The sequence below is a fragment of the Drosophila elegans genome, unplaced genomic scaffold, assembly GCF_018152505.1.
Source record: "Drosophila elegans isolate 14027-0461.03 unplaced genomic scaffold, ASM1815250v1 contig_397, whole genome shotgun sequence".
NCBI classification, from domain to species: domain Eukaryota; kingdom Metazoa; phylum Arthropoda; class Insecta; order Diptera; family Drosophilidae; genus Drosophila; species Drosophila elegans.
This window is the reverse complement of record NW_024545782.1, coordinates 3672007-3690566: the sequence shown is the minus strand read 5'-3', so window position 1 is coordinate 3690566 and position 18560 is coordinate 3672007. Positions and strand designations below refer to the sequence as shown.

Genomic DNA, 18560 nt, shown 5'->3' with positions numbered 1-18560 from the left:
TTTAAATAGCCAATATTTAACATTGAAATATGAAAGGCTGGTAGTCAAATTAAGGAAAAAACGTTCATGCTTTCAGAAAAGATTTTGTTAAATTGAAGAAATATTTTTCTTAATTTGCCATGCACTTAAGAAAACTTTGTAACGTTTTCTAGAAAGGCTTTCCTCATATTATATTTAAGTCCCCATTTTCTTAAATCAAGTGAATTTTTTTTTGCTGAGTGTATAATAAAGTAAATATACATATAACTAGTAGAGATTGGGTTAAAATTAGCTTCGTTACCAACACTGTTACTTCGACTCAAGCATGTGCTCCTCGCTTGTTCCCTGGAGAAGTTATTTGAGGACCCGAAATTAGCCGGCAAACAACCAAGGCCATGCTGAGGCAAGGCGGTAAGAAACTTGAAGTTACATTTGTTTTACAAGCATAATTATGAACTTTGATCACTTCGCATGGGCAGCTTTTTCCCAAAGAGAGCGAGAAAATCATTGCTGGCAAAAGTTTTCCAGTAAGGATTAGATGTACATTAACATCTGGGGAGCGCTGAATCAGAAAAATGTCTATCTGTATAACGTTAATTAAGCGCTATTTAAATGCTAAATAATCAAACAATGAAAACCCTACACGGGATATAGAGAGATTATTCAACTCCTTCCCTTTTTTCTGTATTTTGAATTACTTTAAGCACTTTGCTTTTGTTGAACCCTTGTTGATGGCTTGTTTGTTTATTTGTTTGCATTTCAACAACCGCGAAACTCCACCCAAATAGGGATATGGGGTGCTGATGATGAGGTAGCAAACACCTTGCGGCTAACAAGTGCACTTCTCCCAGCCCTTCCTATTCCACCAGAATCCAAACCAGCCCAGTCCATCTCAATCATCGATGCCATCCACTGTCAACCGGCTTTTTCAGCCATCACAATCAAATGGCGTGTTCGTTGGCATACTCTTTTAAGGGTTAGCTGTATGTGAAACAGTGAATTTTTATTCAGATATATAACATATTAAACTCAACCATCGGAATAGAATATAAAACATAAAAAATAAGTTTGATTTAAAATGTGATAAAATTTTGACCATTTCAGTAGTGGTTTACAAAATGACTTTAAAAAAATGTTACTGCTGAGGGTAGTCATTAAAAAATAACTGCTAGCATGTAAACTTCATTACGCCGATAAATTACTTATACATCATTTGAGTGGTGTTAATGTGTAGTCCAGTTATGGGACTGTATCTCTTCATAAGAAAGTAAGTGCATCCTGCTGGTAAAGGACCAAGAACATTTCAACTTCGTTGTGATCCGCTTTTGCCTCTCTACTCCTTTCCATTAATGACTGCCTTTCATTTCATTTTGTATTTTCGCATTTTCGATTTAAATGAAAGCGCCGGCAGAATGTCGCTGGCGAATGCAAGTCACGGCCAACAATGGCACCACCCAGGTCGCGAATCCAAGGGAATGCGCAGGTGTGTGCTGGAAAACAGGCTAAACCACCCGGCAGACGTTAAGCGATTTTCGAATGAATTCAAATTCGCTATTGTTGCTGCCCGAATCGTTTACTTTTTGTGGCGGAAAGGATGCCCGACGGTGGGTAGGTGTGGCGCGAAAGCGAGTGTGTGCAAACAATTTGGCGGATTAAATGAGTCCCAGATGAGACGTTTTTATGTCCGACACACTTTATGCAACATCATAAAGTCCACTGCGGACTTAGCGGTATTACGCTGTTTTCTAAACCGCTGCTTAATGTCGGTGATGGCTAGCTCTTTAGCTCTCCTTAGTTGCTCCCAAAAATGAAGTGCTCTTCCACAGTCCCCAGCCCAACTCCCCAGCCCAGAGATGTCAAAAATTAAATTATTTCTTTTCAATATTGAATTTATCAGGGCGACAGCGACATGAGACGGCTGCATACGTGTCCGGAATGTGTATGCCACAAATGGCAGCGGTCCAACCGACACTCGACGCCAGGCATTAAAACTGTCGCTTGTATTTAAATATCCAATTGTCTCACGGACAAGGATGTGAAACATTAAAAAATGCGCTGTCTTCCAAATACAAAGCCCCTGTCAAAGATCCGAGCATCCGAGCCAAATTCGGTTATTCAATTGGTTTGTTGCCTAGTAAATGACACCCGATGGTCTTTGAATTTTAAAATAAGGAATCCAAGGTGTTTCTCAGGACGTGTTCCCACTTCGAAAATTTTTGGCGAGGGTGGATTTGGTTTGGTTTTCACCCCAGGCCCATTGTACTTCCTCAGTCGTCCACTGAGCTTCACCCACAAATGGGTGCGATTGTTATTTACATTCTTTTGGGCTGCATTTGCTTTTATGTTGGTGGCAATTTATTCAAATTGAGACATTAGACAAATTAAATTTACACGTATACCCCTTGATTGTTGCCGCCTGTGTAATTATGACCTTATTCAGAACAGAAAATTAGCATTTTATTGTACAAATAAACATTCACCGTTATTTGTTTTGGATATAAAAAATCCAATTGGAATCCAAGAGCACATCACCGTGTTTGGGAAACAATATGCTAACCAGTTTTACCAGCTAAGTGGATGACATCCAAGAAATATGCTTTAGCTTATTCGATTTTATTTCTTTTTGTAAGTATTGACATGGCGTTTGATACTATATATATATTATCCAAAGCACCTTTCACTGTAATTACGTTTAAAAACGCAACGTAAAGAAAAGTAAATTATTCCCCGTAGAGACACCCAGAAAGTATGCTATGCTTTTCTGTATTTTATGAACTCATAATAATGTTTTACTTTTAGATGTTACTTGGTGTTTTCGACTCATTAACCAATTAAATCATTTGTGCTTACAAAAATTCGAAGTAAAAACCTACAATGGAAGATGTCCGGACCTTGCGGTACGACATCCAGTGGGATGTTTTCGAGGGGATGCTAATAGTTGACATAAACTCAAAGCATGTGCAGCCCAAGATAAGTATAAGACTAGAGTCTAATCTTGACAAACCTTTGCAGGTACTACGACATGGTGATTGAGTTTATGTGGTCGCAATCATTTTTAAAAAGCCTGGTATACGAGAGTCTCGGTCTATTCGATCTGCCGGACATGAAGGAGACATATTCTAGGTAAAGATTATTGTTCTTAATTTATGTTAATAGTTTTGAAACATGTCTAGTTTATGATTTCAATCTCTTTTTTATTGTTCCAAAGCAATAATAAACCGTAGACTAAATGTATTTATTGAAATATATAATTTATTAAAAACGTATGCATACAAGCTAAGAGAAGTAAAAGAATATATTTTACGTCAAATGCTCGAGGTTAAGCTATGTATTTCTTTTGTAAATTTGGTATGTGATCCTATGCACTGACAATGACAATATTACTGATGTGAAATTATAGATGTTCAACTTGACAGCTTAATCGTAATCGTATGTATTTAAAGGTATGTGCGCCACATCCTGCGAAACGAATGCTCGGTGATGATGATTAGCGAGGACGAAACCCAGATAAAGGCAGTGGGCCTGCTCGAATGGATGACCGAGGAATGGCACTCCTGGTACGATTATACGGTCCACTTCGAACTGCCTAGTCAATCGAAATTTACATGTCATTCCCCATTTCCCGCAGGGTGTTCTTCCCGTCGTCGATGCCCAGGAACCTCTTCCAGCAGATCATAATAATGAAGAAGGAGCTCATCGATGCGACCAAGGAGAAGCTGGGCATCTCCACCTACGACTCGCTGGTCGTGCACGAGATTGCCTTTCCGGACGAGCTGTACTTCAACAAGGACTTCCTAATGACCATCTTCGATGTGTTCGGCTTCGTGGCCCAGCACATGCACATGCCCCGCGTGAGCTTCATCGCCCTGAGCTCCGTGGATCAGGAGGCCGTCAGTCTGATCGAGTACGACGAGATCGGACGGACCATCTACTCGATCTACAAGGTGGGCAACACCCGGCCCTTCGACATCCTGCGCGAGCTGGACGAGATGTACGCGCTGCTCTTCGAGCTGCCCGTCAGCCCGCTTCTGAAGTACGGCGACATGTCCGGCTTCGAGGAGTTCCACGAGGCCCTGGATGCCAAGTTGGCCAAGGAGGAGGCCGAAAAGCGGCACGATGACGACTTGTGAGATCTCTCTGTGGCGCCACCCTTCACCACATGTCTGCCTACTTTTGGGCTTCGCCCTCGAAATCCCCCCCCAGCCTCCCTTCTACGAGTGCTTACTTGCGGGCACAATCATAGAGGGCGATGTTTGGAGCAGGCGGTGATAAGCCTATCAGTACGATCCCCATGCCAGTGCGATAATGATTCTGATTACACTTTAAAATGTGCTTAGACAATAAAATCGTATAGATCTCACCGAAGGTAATCGATCAGTTTATTAGCCAGATTGGATCACAAATTAAGATTTTATTTGTGGTAATTCTGATGCATAGCGAGCGTTGGCAAGACAAATAAATGTTCAAGAATCTAAGTAAGGCAAAAGGTACACAAAATAAATAAAACAAAAAATTTATATCTTCAATTTGTTGTATTTGCATATGGCTCGAAGTTGCAGTTCGTTTTTATACTCCCTGACAAGGGAAAAACTCATTTGGCTAAGAAAACATTTTGATAAGTAACAAACTATAATCATTTTATAAGCATATTTATGATGAAGCTGAGCTGAAGTAGGGTAGATCTAGGTAGGGTAAAGAGACGTAGGTTTAATTCTGTATTTTGTATATAACCTGAGCTACACATCCCTAATGCGGACTACAACTTGGAACAGTTCTGGGATGCCAATAGGATTTCTAGGACATCGTCCGCACAACCCCAGCACAAAGTGACCCCGCTGCCGCCGTGTCCGTAGTTGTGGATGAGGAGCTTTCGGCCGCGGCGCTCGGCCTCCAGCCGGAGTTGAGTGCGACCCGGCCGCAGACCCACCCAGTCGAAGAGGGTGTCCGTGTGCTCCAGACCCGGGACAAAACGCCGACAGCCACCCACAATCAGCCGCTTGTCCTGCTGACAGACCTGAGTGTTGTAGTCCCGCTCCTGGTGAGTTCCGCCCAGGACGACGCTCTCGGTGCTTTGAATGCGATGGCTTTAGAGTGCCAGTAAGTCAGCGGACCGTGTCCTATACTCACTTTGGAATGATGTAGTTTCCATCGTCGCTCTCGTCCAAAACGGCCGAGAAAATCCAGTTTGCCTTCACGCGGCACACCTGTCCACGTACTGCGTACATGTGGTCGTCGTTCAGGAGCGTGCGGGAGCCCAAGCCGGAGCAGTTGACCACCACATCGTACTCTGAGTCGGCGATGAAAGCCTCCAGGTCGGTAATCCTTCTACGAACGACTGCACCGCCGCTGCGGGCGAACCGCTTCATCAAGTACGGGAGCAGCTTAACGGGCTCCGAAGTGTAGGTAACGAAGGACAATCCTGACCTGAAATAATTCAATCTTAGCTCAAACATTGGTCTTTAATAAGGTTAGGGAGTTCAAAGCAAAGGTGTAATGACTTTTAACGTAGTTGAGCCGGTCCCTGTCCTTACGTGAACTTTACGCTGCGTCCTCGATTGTAGGCGGCCAGCTGTTCCTCGGACAAATCCTGTGCTCCATAGACAATGTCGCGCCAGAAGTCTTCGACGGTGTCCACCGTGGAGGTGCTCAGACGAGTGCAGGGCAGCAGGCAGACCCCAGCCTCTCCGGCGTCCTCACTCAGCCAGATCTTCTCCAGAAACTGGTGCATACTCTTCGACCACTTGCTGCTCGAAATAAAGTTATAGGGCACAAGACGGTGATGGGAAGCACTTACTAGACCTTCGATTGCGCAGTGCCGCCCAGCAGATAGGGGCCCCAGAGTCCCGCTGACCCATCTCCCGTTGTGTTGGGCGTGAAGTCCTCCGAAATAATGGTCACCCTGATCGGCCACTTCCCCTCGCTTACGTAGTGCTCCAGTATCTTGATGGCACTGGCCAAGCCGTTCACCCCGGCCCCGATAACTGCGATGTTCGGCATGGCTGCGATCCGATCTGATCGGCTTGGGAACTCGGACCGAACTGAAGAGCGGACTGCTTATCAGGCTCTAGCTTGATCTGGTTAGCGCACTCATAGTTACTGATAACAGAGCTTTCGCGACAACGATTAAGCTTCGTAAATGATTGCACAGGAATTATCGGTGTTATGACTGGAAAATGCATATGGTTGACTTAAGTGATGTCCAGTGAAAAAGCTCAATTTCCGTGTTGATCTTTTTTATCGTCTTCTCCCTTACAAAATATATAACAATAATATCATAATTAATTTAGACCATGGTATTACTTATAGAAATTTTGAGTACAGCGATTTTAAGCAATAAAAATTCAGTTTTTTACTGGGCTGGGAAAGTTCAAGCTTTGGGATATATACAACAAATATCTTGTAATCAATTTATTATAAATCTTAAACAAATTAAAATCTAGTCAACGAATCTAAGCTTTTAAAAATGTTTTCATAAAAATAAAGTTTTGTGTCCAGGAGGTATTGACCTTGTCAATAACATGCAGGACTCTTAAAAATTGCATTACATTCCCTTCAGAGCCATTTAAATACAAAAGATAATGTTTTAAAATAAAGGAAACAAACTTCAGCAAGCCAAAGTATATATTCCAATTAAATAATCCTTCAAACATCTAAATTTCGATTTATAAGCGTAGGTTATGATAAATTTCAGCTCAATTATTCGATCATTTTTATGGCAGCTATTATATCCTTTTCCGATTCGAATAAAATTTAAAGCGTAACTCAGAATTGTTAAAACAAATGAATTTAAAAAAAAAAATTCAAAAAAAAGAAAGGTAAAACGAAAATGAATGCAATATTATATAGTCGGTCCATTTAAATAAAACTAAAACCGTAATTCTGATATGTTAAACTATTACTATTAGTGTAAGAACTTAAAAAAAACAAGAAAGAAAGCAAACTTCGGCAAGCCGAAGTTCATATACCCTTGCAGCTATTGCATGAATTAAATACTTTTGAAAACATTTAAATTATGATTTACTTCAGTATATACTGAAAAACAGTGAAGCTATGATGATTTGCAGCTCAATTATTAGATAGTTATTTTATATATTTATACCCTTGCAGAGGGTATTATAATTTCAGTCAGAAGTTTGCAACGCAGTGAAGGAGACATCTCCGACCCTATAAAGTATATATATTCTTGATCAGCATCACTAGTAGAGTCGATCTAGCCATGTCCGTCTGTCCGTCCGTCTGTCCGTCTGTCCGTCTGTCCGTCTGTCAGTCTGTCCGTCTGTCCGTCCGTTTATATGCAAACTAGTCTCTCAGTTTTAAAGCTAGCTGCATGAAACTTTCCCAAAAGTTGTCTTTCTATTGCAGGTAGTATATAAGTCGGAACGAGCCGGATCGGACGACTATAGCATATAGCTCCCATAGGAACAATCGGAAAAATAAATGAAAAAAAATTATAACTTTGCTTTCTTTTAAGTTTTTGTTTAGTTCTTCGACATTTAGTAATGGTTAAATATTTCAGAATTACGGTTTAAATTTCATCAAAATCGGACGACTATAGCATATAGCTCCCATAGGAACAATCGGAAAAATAAATGAAAAAAATTATAACTTTGATGTTTTTTAATTTTTTGTTTATTCCTTCGACACTTAGTAATGGTTAAATATTTTCGATTAACGGTTTAAATTATATCAAAATCGGACGACTATAGCATATAGCTCCCATAGGAACAATCGGAAAAATAAATGAAAAAAATTATAACTTTGCTGTTTTTATACCCTTGCAGAGGGTATTATAATTTCAGTCAGAAGTTTGCAACGCAGTGAAGGAGACATCTCCGACCCTATAAAGTATATATACTCTTGATCAGCATCACTAGGCGAGTCGATCTAGCCATGTCCCTCTGTCCGTCCGTTTCTACGCAAACTAGTCTCTCAGTTTTAAAGCTATCTGCATGAAACTTTCCAAAAAGTTGTCTTTCTATTGCAGGTAGTATATAAGTCGGAACGAGCCGGATCATCAAAGTTATAATTTTTATACCCTTGCAGAGGGCATTATAATTTCAGTCAGAAGTTTGCAACGCAGTGAAGGAGACATCTCCGACCCTATAAAGTATATATATTCTTGATCAGCATCACTAGCAGAGTCGATCTAGCCATGTCCGTCTGTCCATCCGTCTGTCCGTTAGTCTGTCCGTCCGTTTCTACGCAAACTAGTCTCTCAGTTTTAAAGCTATCTGCATGAAACTTTCCCAAAAGTTGTCTTTCTATTGCAGGTAGTATATAAGTCGGAACGAGCCGGATCGGACGACTATAGCATATAGCTCCCATAGGAACAATCGGAAAAATAAATGAAAAAATTATAACTTTGCTTTCTTTTAAGTTTTTGTTTAGTTCTTCGACATTTAGTAATGGTTAAATATTTCAGAATTACGGTTTAAATTTCATCAAAATCGGACGACTATAGCATATAGCTCCCATAGGAACAATCGGAAAAATAAATGAAAAAAATTATAACTTTGATGTTTTTTAATTTTTTGTTTAGTTCTTCGACATTTAGTAATGGTTAAATATTTCCGATTTACGGTTTAAATTTCATCAAAATCGGACGACTATAGCATATAGCTCCCATAGGAACAATCGGAAAAATAAATGAAAAAAATTATAACTTTGCTGTTTTTCAATTTTTTGTTTAGTTCTTCGACATTTAGTAATGGTTACATATTTCCGATTTACGGTTTAAATTTCATCAAAGTCGGACGACTATATCATATAGCTTCCATAGGAACAATCGGAAAAATAAATGAAAAAAATTATAACTTTTCTGTTTATTAATTTTTTGTTTAGTTCTTCGACATATAGCAATGGTTAAATATTTCAGAATTATAGTTTAAATTTTATCAAAATCGGACGATACCCTTGCAGAGGGTATTATAATTTCAGTCAGAAGTTTGCAACGCAGTGAAGGAGACATCTCCGACCCTATAAAGTATATATATTCTTGATCAGCATCACTAGTAGAGTCGATCTAGCCATGTCCGTCTGTCCGTCCGTCTGTCCGTCTGTCAGTCTGTCCGTCTGTCCGTCCGTTTATATGCAAACTAGTCTCTCAGTTTTAAAGCTAGCTGCATGAAACTTTCCCAAAAGTTGTCTTTCTATTGCAGGTAGTATATAAGTCGAAACGAGCCGGATCGGACGACTATAGCATATAGCTCCCATAGGAACAATCGGAAAAATAAATGAAAAAAAATTATAACTTTGCTTTCTTTTAAGTTTTTGTTTAGTTCTTCGACATTTAGTAATGGTTAAATATTTCAGAATTACGGTTTAAATTTCATCAAAATCGGACGACTATAGCATATAGCTCCCATAGGAACAATCGGAAAAATAAATGAAAAAAATTATAACTTTGATGTTTTTTAATTTTTTGTTTATTCCTTCGACACTTAGTAATGGTTAAATATTTTCGATTAACGGTTTAAATTATATCAAAATCGGACGACTATAGCATATAGCTCCCATAGGAACAATCGGAAAAATAAATGAAAAAAATTATAACTTTGCTGTTTTTATACCCTTGCAGAGGGTATTATAATTTCAGTCAGAAGTTTGCAACGCAGTGAAGGAGACATCTCCGACCCTATAAAGTATATATACTCTTGATCAGCATCACTAGGCGAGTCGATCTAGCCATGTCCCTCTGTCCGTCCGTTTCTACGCAAACTAGTCTCTCAGTTTTAAAGCTATCTGCATGAAACTTTCCAAAAAGTTGTCTTTCTATTGCAGGTAGTATATAAGTCGGAACGAGCCGGATCATCAAAGTTATAATTTTTATACCCTTGCAGAGGGCATTATAATTTCAGTCAGAAGTTTGCAACGCAGTGAAGGAGACATCTCCGACCCTATAAAGTATATATATTCTTGATCAGCATCACTAGCAGAGTCGATCTAGCCATGTCCGTCTGTCCATCCGTCTGTCCGTTAGTCTGTCCGTCCGTTTCTACGCAAACTAGTCTCTCAGTTTTAAAGCTATCTGCATGAAACTTTCCCAAAAGTTGTCTTTCTATTGCAGGTAGTATATAAGTCGGAACGAGCCGGATCGGACGACTATAGCATATAGCTCCCATAGGAACAATCGGAAAAATAAATGAAAAAATTATAACTTTGCTTTCTTTTAAGTTTTTGTTTAGTTCTTCGACATTTAGTAATGGTTAAATATTTCAGAATTACGGTTTAAATTTCATCAAAATCGGACGACTATAGCATATAGCTCCCATAGGAACAATCGGAAAAATAAATGAAAAAAATTATAACTTTGATGTTTTTTAATTTTTTGTTTAGTTCTTCGACATTTAGTAATGGTTAAATATTTCCGATTTACGGTTTAAATTTCATCAAAATCGGACGACTATAGCATATAGCTCCCATAGGAACAATCGGAAAAATAAATGAAAAAAATTATAACTTTGCTGTTTTTCAATTTTTTGTTTAGTTCTTCGACATTTAGTAATGGTTACATATTTCCGATTTACGGTTTAAATTTCATCAAAGTCGGACGACTATATCATATAGCTTCCATAGGAACAATCGGAAAAATAAATGAAAAAAATTATAACTTTTCTGTTTATTAATTTTTTGTTTAGTTCTTCGACATATAGCAATGGTTAAATATTTCAGAATTATAGTTTAAATTTTATCAAAATCGGACGTCTATATCATATAGAAATAATAAAAATATATAAAATAACTTTCAAATAATTGAGCTGCAAATCATCATAGCTTCAATGTTTTTAAACATATACGAAAGTAAATCATAATTTGAATGTTTTCAAAAATGTTTAATTCTTGCAATAGCTGCAAGGGTATATGAACTTCGGCTTGCCGAAGTTTGCTTTCTTTCTTGTTTCATTTATTTTTCGTATTGTTCCTTTTGGAGCTATATGATAAGTCGTCCCATCCGGTTAGTTCCGACTTATATATTTTCATGCAGAAATCTTTAAAACTGAGGGACTAGTTTGCGTAGAAACGGACGGACGGACGGACGGACAAACGGTTATGGATAGATTGAAATTATAATACCCTCTGCAGGGGTATAAAAACAATCGCACCAATGTATTTGTGTTTTAACAACAAGATTGCCTTGGATGTAAGCTCAAACGGAACCGGATATGGAGGAGGATTTGAGAAGTTAGCCCCATTCGTTATCAGACTCTCGGACATCTCGTTTCGGCCCTCTCCTAAATTTCCAAAATTCAAAATTTTCATTCGCAAGTGAAGTTGCTAAAAAATATAGTAAGTGTGGCCAGGATATGTGGTGTTTGCTTAACCCGTTCTTCTGCAGCGCTCGAAGGACCCAGCATGTGTGACGGATGTGGATCGTTGGAGGTAAGTGGAGCCTCCTCCAGACCACCTGACCTGCTAACCCACAAGTTCCGTTTCAGCCGCGAGGATGCCGCAGCAGGGAGCTGCGCTGCGGCATCATGTACACCACCTGCGAGTGCGTGAAGCGGAACGGTCTGCAGGACAAGTGTCCGCGCTCCGCCTGCCAGGGCAGGCCGGCCTGTCTGTGCTTCCCGTTCCCCACCTGCGGTCCTGCGGCCTTTCCGCTGCGTTACGCCAACATGATGATGGGCGTAAACAACAAGCGGATGCGCTGTGCCGCCACGGGAGCGCCGAACGGCGGCGCAGGATGCGGCGGACGAGTTGCTGGCGGCTGCTGTGGCGGCTGCGGTCCCTGCTGCTGTAAGGAACCACCGCCCTGCTGAGGCCCCCACAGTCCGCCCACAGAGAGGTGCCCCGTCGCCCATTCCGTGCTCCCCATTCCCGAAGCCGGCATTCCCGATCCGCGTGTCTGGCACAACTATTTTAGCTCGCCTGTGACGTACCCATTAAGGTCCGGCCTAGGTGTGCGTCCGTGTCCCCAGTCCCAGTTTCCTTTCCCGTCCGTCCGTAGAGAATCGTAGAGAATTGTAGAATTGTCCGGCGACTGTGCGGGCCATGACGTTTTGAGCACCAGATTGAGTGACCAGACCCTTTGTCGTTTTACAGAAGCTCCATGCCCATCACACCACTACGCCAACAAGCAGGATCACTGGCACAATACGCCAACCAAATGCTAGGCTCCGGGTAAGTAGTTTTCGTGGCTGGCCAATTCACGAGTTATAGTTTTTCTCTAGCAGGTGGTTTCCATGTGGATCTTGCCGGGCCATATTGTCGAGTGGCGCACTTTTGGCTGGTACTAAATTGAAGGCGGCTTAAATCAAGATGGTGCTCGCTGCCGAACCTTCGAAAGGTCGAGAACTTGTTGGAAAACCATGTAAAAAACCGTCTGTCTGTCTTGATTTAACCACCAAACTTTTGTAGGTTGTTGGACTCTAATTTTGGCATTAAATTATATAAAGTTGATGAAAAGTTATTTGTTCTTTTATAATCAATAAATTAGCTGATAGAACAAAGTTCAGACATATTTAATTTTTTTGTTTTCTAAGAGCTACGCCTCAGCCTACTTAATTTTTTGAACATGCGGCTGTAGTGCAATCTTTTGCATAATGTTTCGCTTGTTTGACTGTCTGTATTTAATCTTACTAATCAGATATTTAGACTCTGGCAAGCGAAAGATTTACTTAAGGAACTCCGATCTATTATGTAGATTCGAAAACAGCGCAGTTATATGGATATGGCAGGATATGAATCAAAATTTATAAAACCATCCATCATTCTCAACCAGGTAGCAAATAAGTCGGAACCAGCCAGATCGGAAGACTATATTATAAAGCTCTCATGAGAACAATTAATAATTAATAATAATTGTAATAATTTATTATTTACAAGCAAAAATGTAATGTAATGATTTAATATTTGCGAATAACGGTTTCTATTACCAAAGGAATGATAAAATAAATTAAAATGTTTCACTGTTTTTTATATAATATTGTTGTTTTAAGGAATATTTAATTTTTTGTAATAAATGAAAGTGAAATATAATCTTTGGCTTGCCGAAATTTGCTTCAGTTCTTGTTAAAGTAAATACAAAGCGTTAGTACAATCAGTTAATAAACGATTATGCCGGATGCCGGAACTCCCACACAATTAATTAACTTTTATATAAAAAACAAAAACATTTCAATTCTAATTCATGCTGAAGAATTTATAATGTTACATTATAAGGTCGGTATCGTTTTAATGCGCTTGCAGAGGGTATTATAATTTAAGTCAGAAGTTTGCAACGCAGTGAAAAAAACATTTCCAGGGTCAAAAAGTATAAATGGTCAAAACGAGCCGGATCGGACGACTATTGATTGTTATTTTAAAATTACGGTTTAAATCGACTATTGCTTATAGCTTTATAACATTTTTTTGTTTTAATGTTACTTCTTTTTTTAGGGCATAGTAATGGTTAATTAACTCAGAATCATATAGCTGCCAAAAGACCAATCGAATATTTGGGCTGGAAAGCATCATAGCTTCAATGTTTCTGATCATAGACATATATATTGTGTCTAAATTGTGTGTAAATGTCTTATATTATTATTTTTTTTATGTGATTTTTCATTTAGTAGTGTAGGTGTAGGAACAGGCCTCCAAGACTAGACCATGCAGTTTATCTTTTTATACGCTTGCAGAGGGTAATATAATTTCAATCAGAAGTTTGCAACGCAGTGAAGGAGACATCTCCGACCCTATGAATTACATATGTTCGTGTCCATGTCCGTCTGTCCGTCTGAAACTTTTCCAAAAGTTGTCTTTCTATTGCAGGTAGTATATAAGTCGGAACGAGCCAGATCGGACGACTATAGCATATAGCTCCCATGGGAACGATCGAAAAAATAAATTAAATAAAATTGGAGATTAGTAATGGCTAAATATTTCAGAATTACGGTTTAAATTTCATCAAAATCGGACGACTATAACATAAAGCTCCCATGGGAACAATAATATACGATATCAAATAGCTGCCATAGGAATTATCAAATAAGTTCAAATAGCTTCAATGTAAACATACACGCAAGTAAATCATAATTTTAATGTTTTCAAGAATATTTAATTTCTGAAATAGCTGCAATGGTATATGAACTTCGGCTTGCCATAGTTTGCTTCCTTTCTTGTTCTTTTATGAAATGCTTGTACTCACTTCACAAATTCAACGACCCAACCCTTCAATTAACTTGCTCATCAAACTTGCGAGAGTTTCTCGTAATTCGGTGAACGAAAGTAAAAATAAAGCTTTTTAAATATATAAATATTAAAGCAAGCCTCTGCATACACTAGTCGCAAACAATCATTTTCAGCTACACAGGGTATTTTTGCGCAAAAAAGTTTGTGTTTTCCTTTGAGGATTAGTAGGCCAGGAGATTGGATAAAGTTGGCCATGACTTTCAGCTGGAACCGAACCCGAAACTTCAACCGAACGAGGCAAAGGCTGTGGGAAGCTATTCTCATTCCATACAAAACCCTCTGAGCAGTCGTTTCGGCCTCTAAAATTCACAAAATTCTTAAAATTCTAAATTTTTTTCGAAGAAAATTCAACTAAAATAGTAAGCCTGTATCAGATGTGTAAAATTATCGGTTTAACCTGTTTTATCTGTCGCCAGCAGCGCTAAAAGGACTCAACATGTGCAACGGATGTGGATGCTGCGGACCCTGTAATGAAACGCCCTGCTGTGGCCCACACAGTCCGCCGTGCGGTGCTCCGTCGCCCATTCCGTGCTCTCCAGCTCCGGGCATGTGCTGTCCTCCTCTGCCCGAAGGTGGCATTCCCGATCCGCGTGTCTGGAACTACTATAACACACCCCCTACGTATCCATGTAAGTCCGGTTCCGTTCATGTAAGCCCCCGTCTGTCCGTCCGTCCGTCCGTTCGTTAGGGAGAGCACGGATACGTACGGTCAACGTGCGTGCCACAGCGTCTCGAACTCGATCCTTGCGATCGGACCTTGGTGTGACGCCTTGCCTTCTCCCGAAGCTCCCTGCCCCAAACGCTACCTTGTGAACAAGGACAACATGCCCTGTGTTTGGTGCGGGCCGTGCAAGGCCCACTGCTACAACACCCCACCCAAATGCTGTTGCTAGGGTCTCGCAACCTGTCCTGATCCGAATTCTTTCCGCCCTTCGCCTTGCCTCGCGTGTAAGTAGTGCTAGTAGCTGCCATTCTCACCGATTTTTATTGATTTCTATTTGCAGGTGGATTTTAAGTGGCTCTGGAAAGCTCTTCAGTTGGGATGCTGCCATTTTGGTTGGAGATTCGATCGAAACTGGCTTCAATCAAGACTCAGAATGCCGAGCAGCTGATTTCCCGTCAGCCTTCTTGATTTAAGCTTCCCATTTTCGGCATCTGTTTTGGACTGTTTTAGGCAATAAATTGAAATGCATTGAATCTTTTAGCAGCCCTACCGCAGTTTCAATCGATCTGCCACTTCTCTTGACAAAAAGTCCATTCCCAAAAAGCGCAGTAATGGAAATTTGGGCATGGCCGATACCCCTTCCCTTTACCAATAAATCCATTAAACAGACGATTTTGTTAGACTAGTCGTCGTCTGTGAAGCGTTCGGTAATTGGTTTTTCCGTATTTTTTTTATACCCTTGCAGAGTGTCACAAGAAAATCTACAGGAATTCGTAAAATTTATACCCTCGCAGAGGGTATTATAATTTTAGTCAGAAGTTTGCAACGCAGTGGAGGAGACATTTTGGACCCTATAAAGTATATATATTGACCAGCGTCACTAGGAGAGTCGATCTAGCCATGTTCGTCTGTCAGTCTACGCTGGCAAAAAAAATATGTGCATATCTCATATTTAAAATAAATATAAAAATATTTAAATAAAATAAAAATCATATTAAATTCCATAATTTAATATTAAAATATTTAAATAAATGTAAATATTGAGTTTACATTTTGGGCGATTTGTTTTAAATTTTATCATATTAAAATTGAAAATTTTCAGAATTAAAAAAACAGTCAAATTAAGAATGACATATTTAATTATAGTACAAAAACTAAAAATTAAAAAGAAATTTAAAAATTAAACTAAAAATACGATTTCTAGTTAAATTAAATGTTTTAATAATTAAAACAAATACGCATCGTGTTTAATTTTAAATGAAATATTTAAAATATTAAAAATTACTATGTACATATTTAAATTAAATACGAAAATAAAATTAATATGGTGCAGTAAATATAAATCGCAATGGATGAAAATCAAAGCGCAAAATATTTAAATTGAATACAAAATATTAAAATTTACTACTAAAGCATATAGCTTCCATAGAAACAATCGGAAAAAGAATGAAGAAAAAAATTGTAAGTTTCCTGTTTTTTTAATTTTTCGACACATAGTAATGATTAAATATTTTAGAATAACGGTTCAAATTTCACCATTTCAGACGACTATAACATAAAACTCCCATGGGAACAATAAAAATATTAAAAAAAAATTTTTAATAAATGTAATAAATGTTGTAATTTTTTAAAGTTTACATTTACTCTTTTAATTTTATAAAAATCGGAAAACGATATCAAATAGCTGCAATAGGAACTATTGAATAATTGAGCAGCAAATCATCATAGCTTCAATGTTTTTAAACATATACGCAGTTGATCATAATTTTATTGTTTTCAAGAATATTTAATTTTTCCAAAGCTGCAAGGGTATTTGCTTGACGAAGTTTGCTTCCTTTCTTGTTTTTTTTTAAATTAAATTTAATTTATTTAAAACGTTTTTCTAAACGCTACAGGTATATTAGTTATAATTTAATGATCTAGTCCCACTAGAAAAGTTAATTTGCAGTCATAATATAAATTTAACGCTACAAAAAAATTGTAATTTTACACCCAGAGAAAAATCATTGTAAATCCAAATATTTTCACTTTGAGTTAAATATTTTCGGTACTGGTTTAGCCCCGAGGGGTGTTTTGTTTAAATCAAAGTGTGTCACATTTTTATTGTTATTTTTTAATATTGAACAATTTAGTTTTTTATTAAAAAAAGAATTAAATATGTTAATAATAACACTATCATGTTTTTTTATGTATTTATTTAATTTAAGTTTTTTTGAATAAAGTTTATATTTGGAAAAACAATGTTAATTTTACTATGGGGTTTTTCTCTGGGTGTACTTATATTAAAGCTAAAGCTAGCGTCGCTATGTTTAGTTTACGTCATGTTAGTCTCTTGAAAGTGTGATATTAATTTTGCCTTAAACTGCGCTGCTATACTCATAGTATTTATAGTTTTGTAATTGGTTCCATTACCTTATTGCATAAATAAAGTATTGCCGTTTAGAAAGCAGGGATCTATGCCTTATCTTCGCGAAAAAAGATAGCTTGGCTCTTTAGTAAAAATTTTTTTTGTAAGTAAACTAACACTCTTGTAAAAGCCATTTTTGTACCATACTGACAATAGTGATCCTTTACGGCTAAACTGGACTAAACGCAATGAATTACAACTCAATATTCGTTTTAATTGCGTTAAAGAGGCTTACATTCGCAGGATTTTCAACTAATAAAACTGACGATACCTTTGTAACGCGCTTAAATTTGACTTATATTGAGAATATGCTTTGTGCAAATTCAATCAATGGTTAATTATTTATTTAATCCAAAAATATTGAACAGATCCAGCCACTTTACTTCCGGTCACTCTTCTTTCACCACGTTTTACCAGCTTTGCTCAGTTGTGGTAGCATTTGCAGTCGTGCTACGATTTGGATCATTAATGTACAATCCGACGATAAGAATGATGGAAATGATTACGATAACGATTATCAGAACTCCAATCAAGCCATAAAGTACAATTGTCTGTGGACCCGTCATTTCTGAATGGTTAACGTTACCAGCACCTGTATAATGAAGAAATCATTCGCAAGCATTCCCCAAACAGATTTTAAACTTACCAACAATTTTTTCGAAATGTCAACGTTCTTATTATACACTCAAATAAATTCTTTATTTACAGTTTTGATTAAGTATAACCCTTTGAATGTTAAGGCATAGACATACTGATAAATGTGAAAGATATGAACACTACTTTGCGCTTTTAGGTTAAGTGACAGTTGTAAAAACTACAATAATAAGGTTGTGCCCAAAAACACAATTGTTTGCGGTTTACGGGTCCAGAAGCATCGAAGCAGCGAGTGTGTTATTATACCCTTGCAGAATGTATTAAAATTTTGGGAAAAAGTTTGCAACGCACTGAAGAGACATTTAGGACTCTACGTGCGCCTCTCCGCCTGTTTCGACGCTAGCCTCTCAGTTATCTATCTGAATCGGAAATAAAGTCTTCTTTCATTACTTAAAAAATATCATATCAAAATATCATTTTGCAAAAATTAATCATTCTTGAAAACATTAAAATTATGATTTACTTGCGTATATGTTTAAAAACATTGAAGCTATGATGATTTGCATCTCAATTACTCGATAGTTCCTATGGCAGCAATTAAAAGCGTAATTCTGAACTGTCAAAACAAAGATAGTCGTTATAGTCGTCCGATTTTGATGAAATTTAAGCCGTAATTCTGAAAGCAATATTTAATTCCTAGTTATAGGGTCGGAAACGTCTCCTTCACTGCTTTGCAAACTTCTGACT

At 38.1% G+C, this 18560-nt stretch overlaps 4 protein-coding genes and 1 long non-coding RNA gene across 7 annotated transcripts; 3 read left to right on the top strand and 2 right to left on the bottom strand.

Moving 5' to 3' along the window:
- The first annotated feature begins 2762 nt into the window (after positions 1 to 2762).
- On the top strand, positions 2763 to 4344 carry LOC108135207. Its single transcript, XM_017255831.2, has 4 exons — positions 2763 to 2933; positions 2992 to 3102; positions 3423 to 3536; positions 3608 to 4344. Exons 1-4 carry the CDS (start codon positions 2854 to 2856, stop codon positions 4107 to 4109), a joined length of 807 nt encoding a protein of 268 aa, XP_017111320.1. The 5' UTR covers positions 2763 to 2853; the 3' UTR covers positions 4110 to 4344.
- Positions 4345 to 4492: 148 nt separating this feature from the next.
- Positions 4493 to 6006, bottom strand: LOC108135187 (D-aspartate oxidase). The gene is made up of 4 exons (XM_017255808.2): positions 5774 to 6006; positions 5511 to 5723; positions 5107 to 5403; positions 4493 to 5048 (listed from the first exon to the last, which is right to left on the bottom strand). The coding sequence occupies exons 1-4, from the start codon at positions 5974 to 5976 to the stop codon at positions 4736 to 4738; spliced, it is 1026 nt and encodes a 341-aa protein (XP_017111297.1). The 5' UTR covers positions 5977 to 6006; the 3' UTR covers positions 4493 to 4735.
- A 5125-nt stretch (positions 6007 to 11131) lies between these two features.
- Positions 11132 to 15355, top strand: LOC108150699 (keratin-associated protein 5-7). Its single transcript, XM_017278963.2, is given in 5 exon segments — positions 11132 to 11265; positions 11315 to 11358; positions 11415 to 11755; positions 14602 to 14777; positions 15153 to 15355. Coding segments are annotated over 4 exon segments (555 nt in total). The 5' UTR covers positions 11132 to 11265; positions 11315 to 11331; the 3' UTR covers positions 15164 to 15355.
- On the top strand, positions 14383 to 15355 carry LOC108150698. 2 transcript variants are annotated; one of them, XM_017278961.2, is made up of 4 exons: positions 14383 to 14507; positions 14568 to 14615; positions 14935 to 15096; positions 15153 to 15355. In XM_017278961.2, exons 2-3 carry the CDS (start codon positions 14585 to 14587, stop codon positions 15039 to 15041), a joined length of 138 nt encoding a protein of 45 aa, XP_017134450.1. In that variant the 5' UTR covers positions 14383 to 14507; positions 14568 to 14584; the 3' UTR covers positions 15042 to 15096; positions 15153 to 15355. The 2 variants fall into 2 exon arrangements, with proteins under 2 accessions (XP_017134450.1, XP_017134451.1); XM_017278962.2 differs by having other exon boundaries at positions 14402 to 14507; positions 14565 to 14615.
- Positions 15356 to 17412: 2057 nt separating this feature from the next.
- Positions 17413 to 17970, bottom strand: LOC108150701. Of its 2 annotated transcripts, none has more exons than XR_001774684.2 (2): positions 17866 to 17970; positions 17413 to 17811 (listed from the first exon to the last, which is right to left on the bottom strand). It is a non-coding gene; the product is annotated as an uncharacterized LOC108150701 (long non-coding RNA). The 2 variants fall into 2 exon arrangements; XR_005977489.1 differs by having other exon boundaries at positions 17870 to 17965.
- Positions 17971 to 18560: the final 590 nt, after the last annotated feature.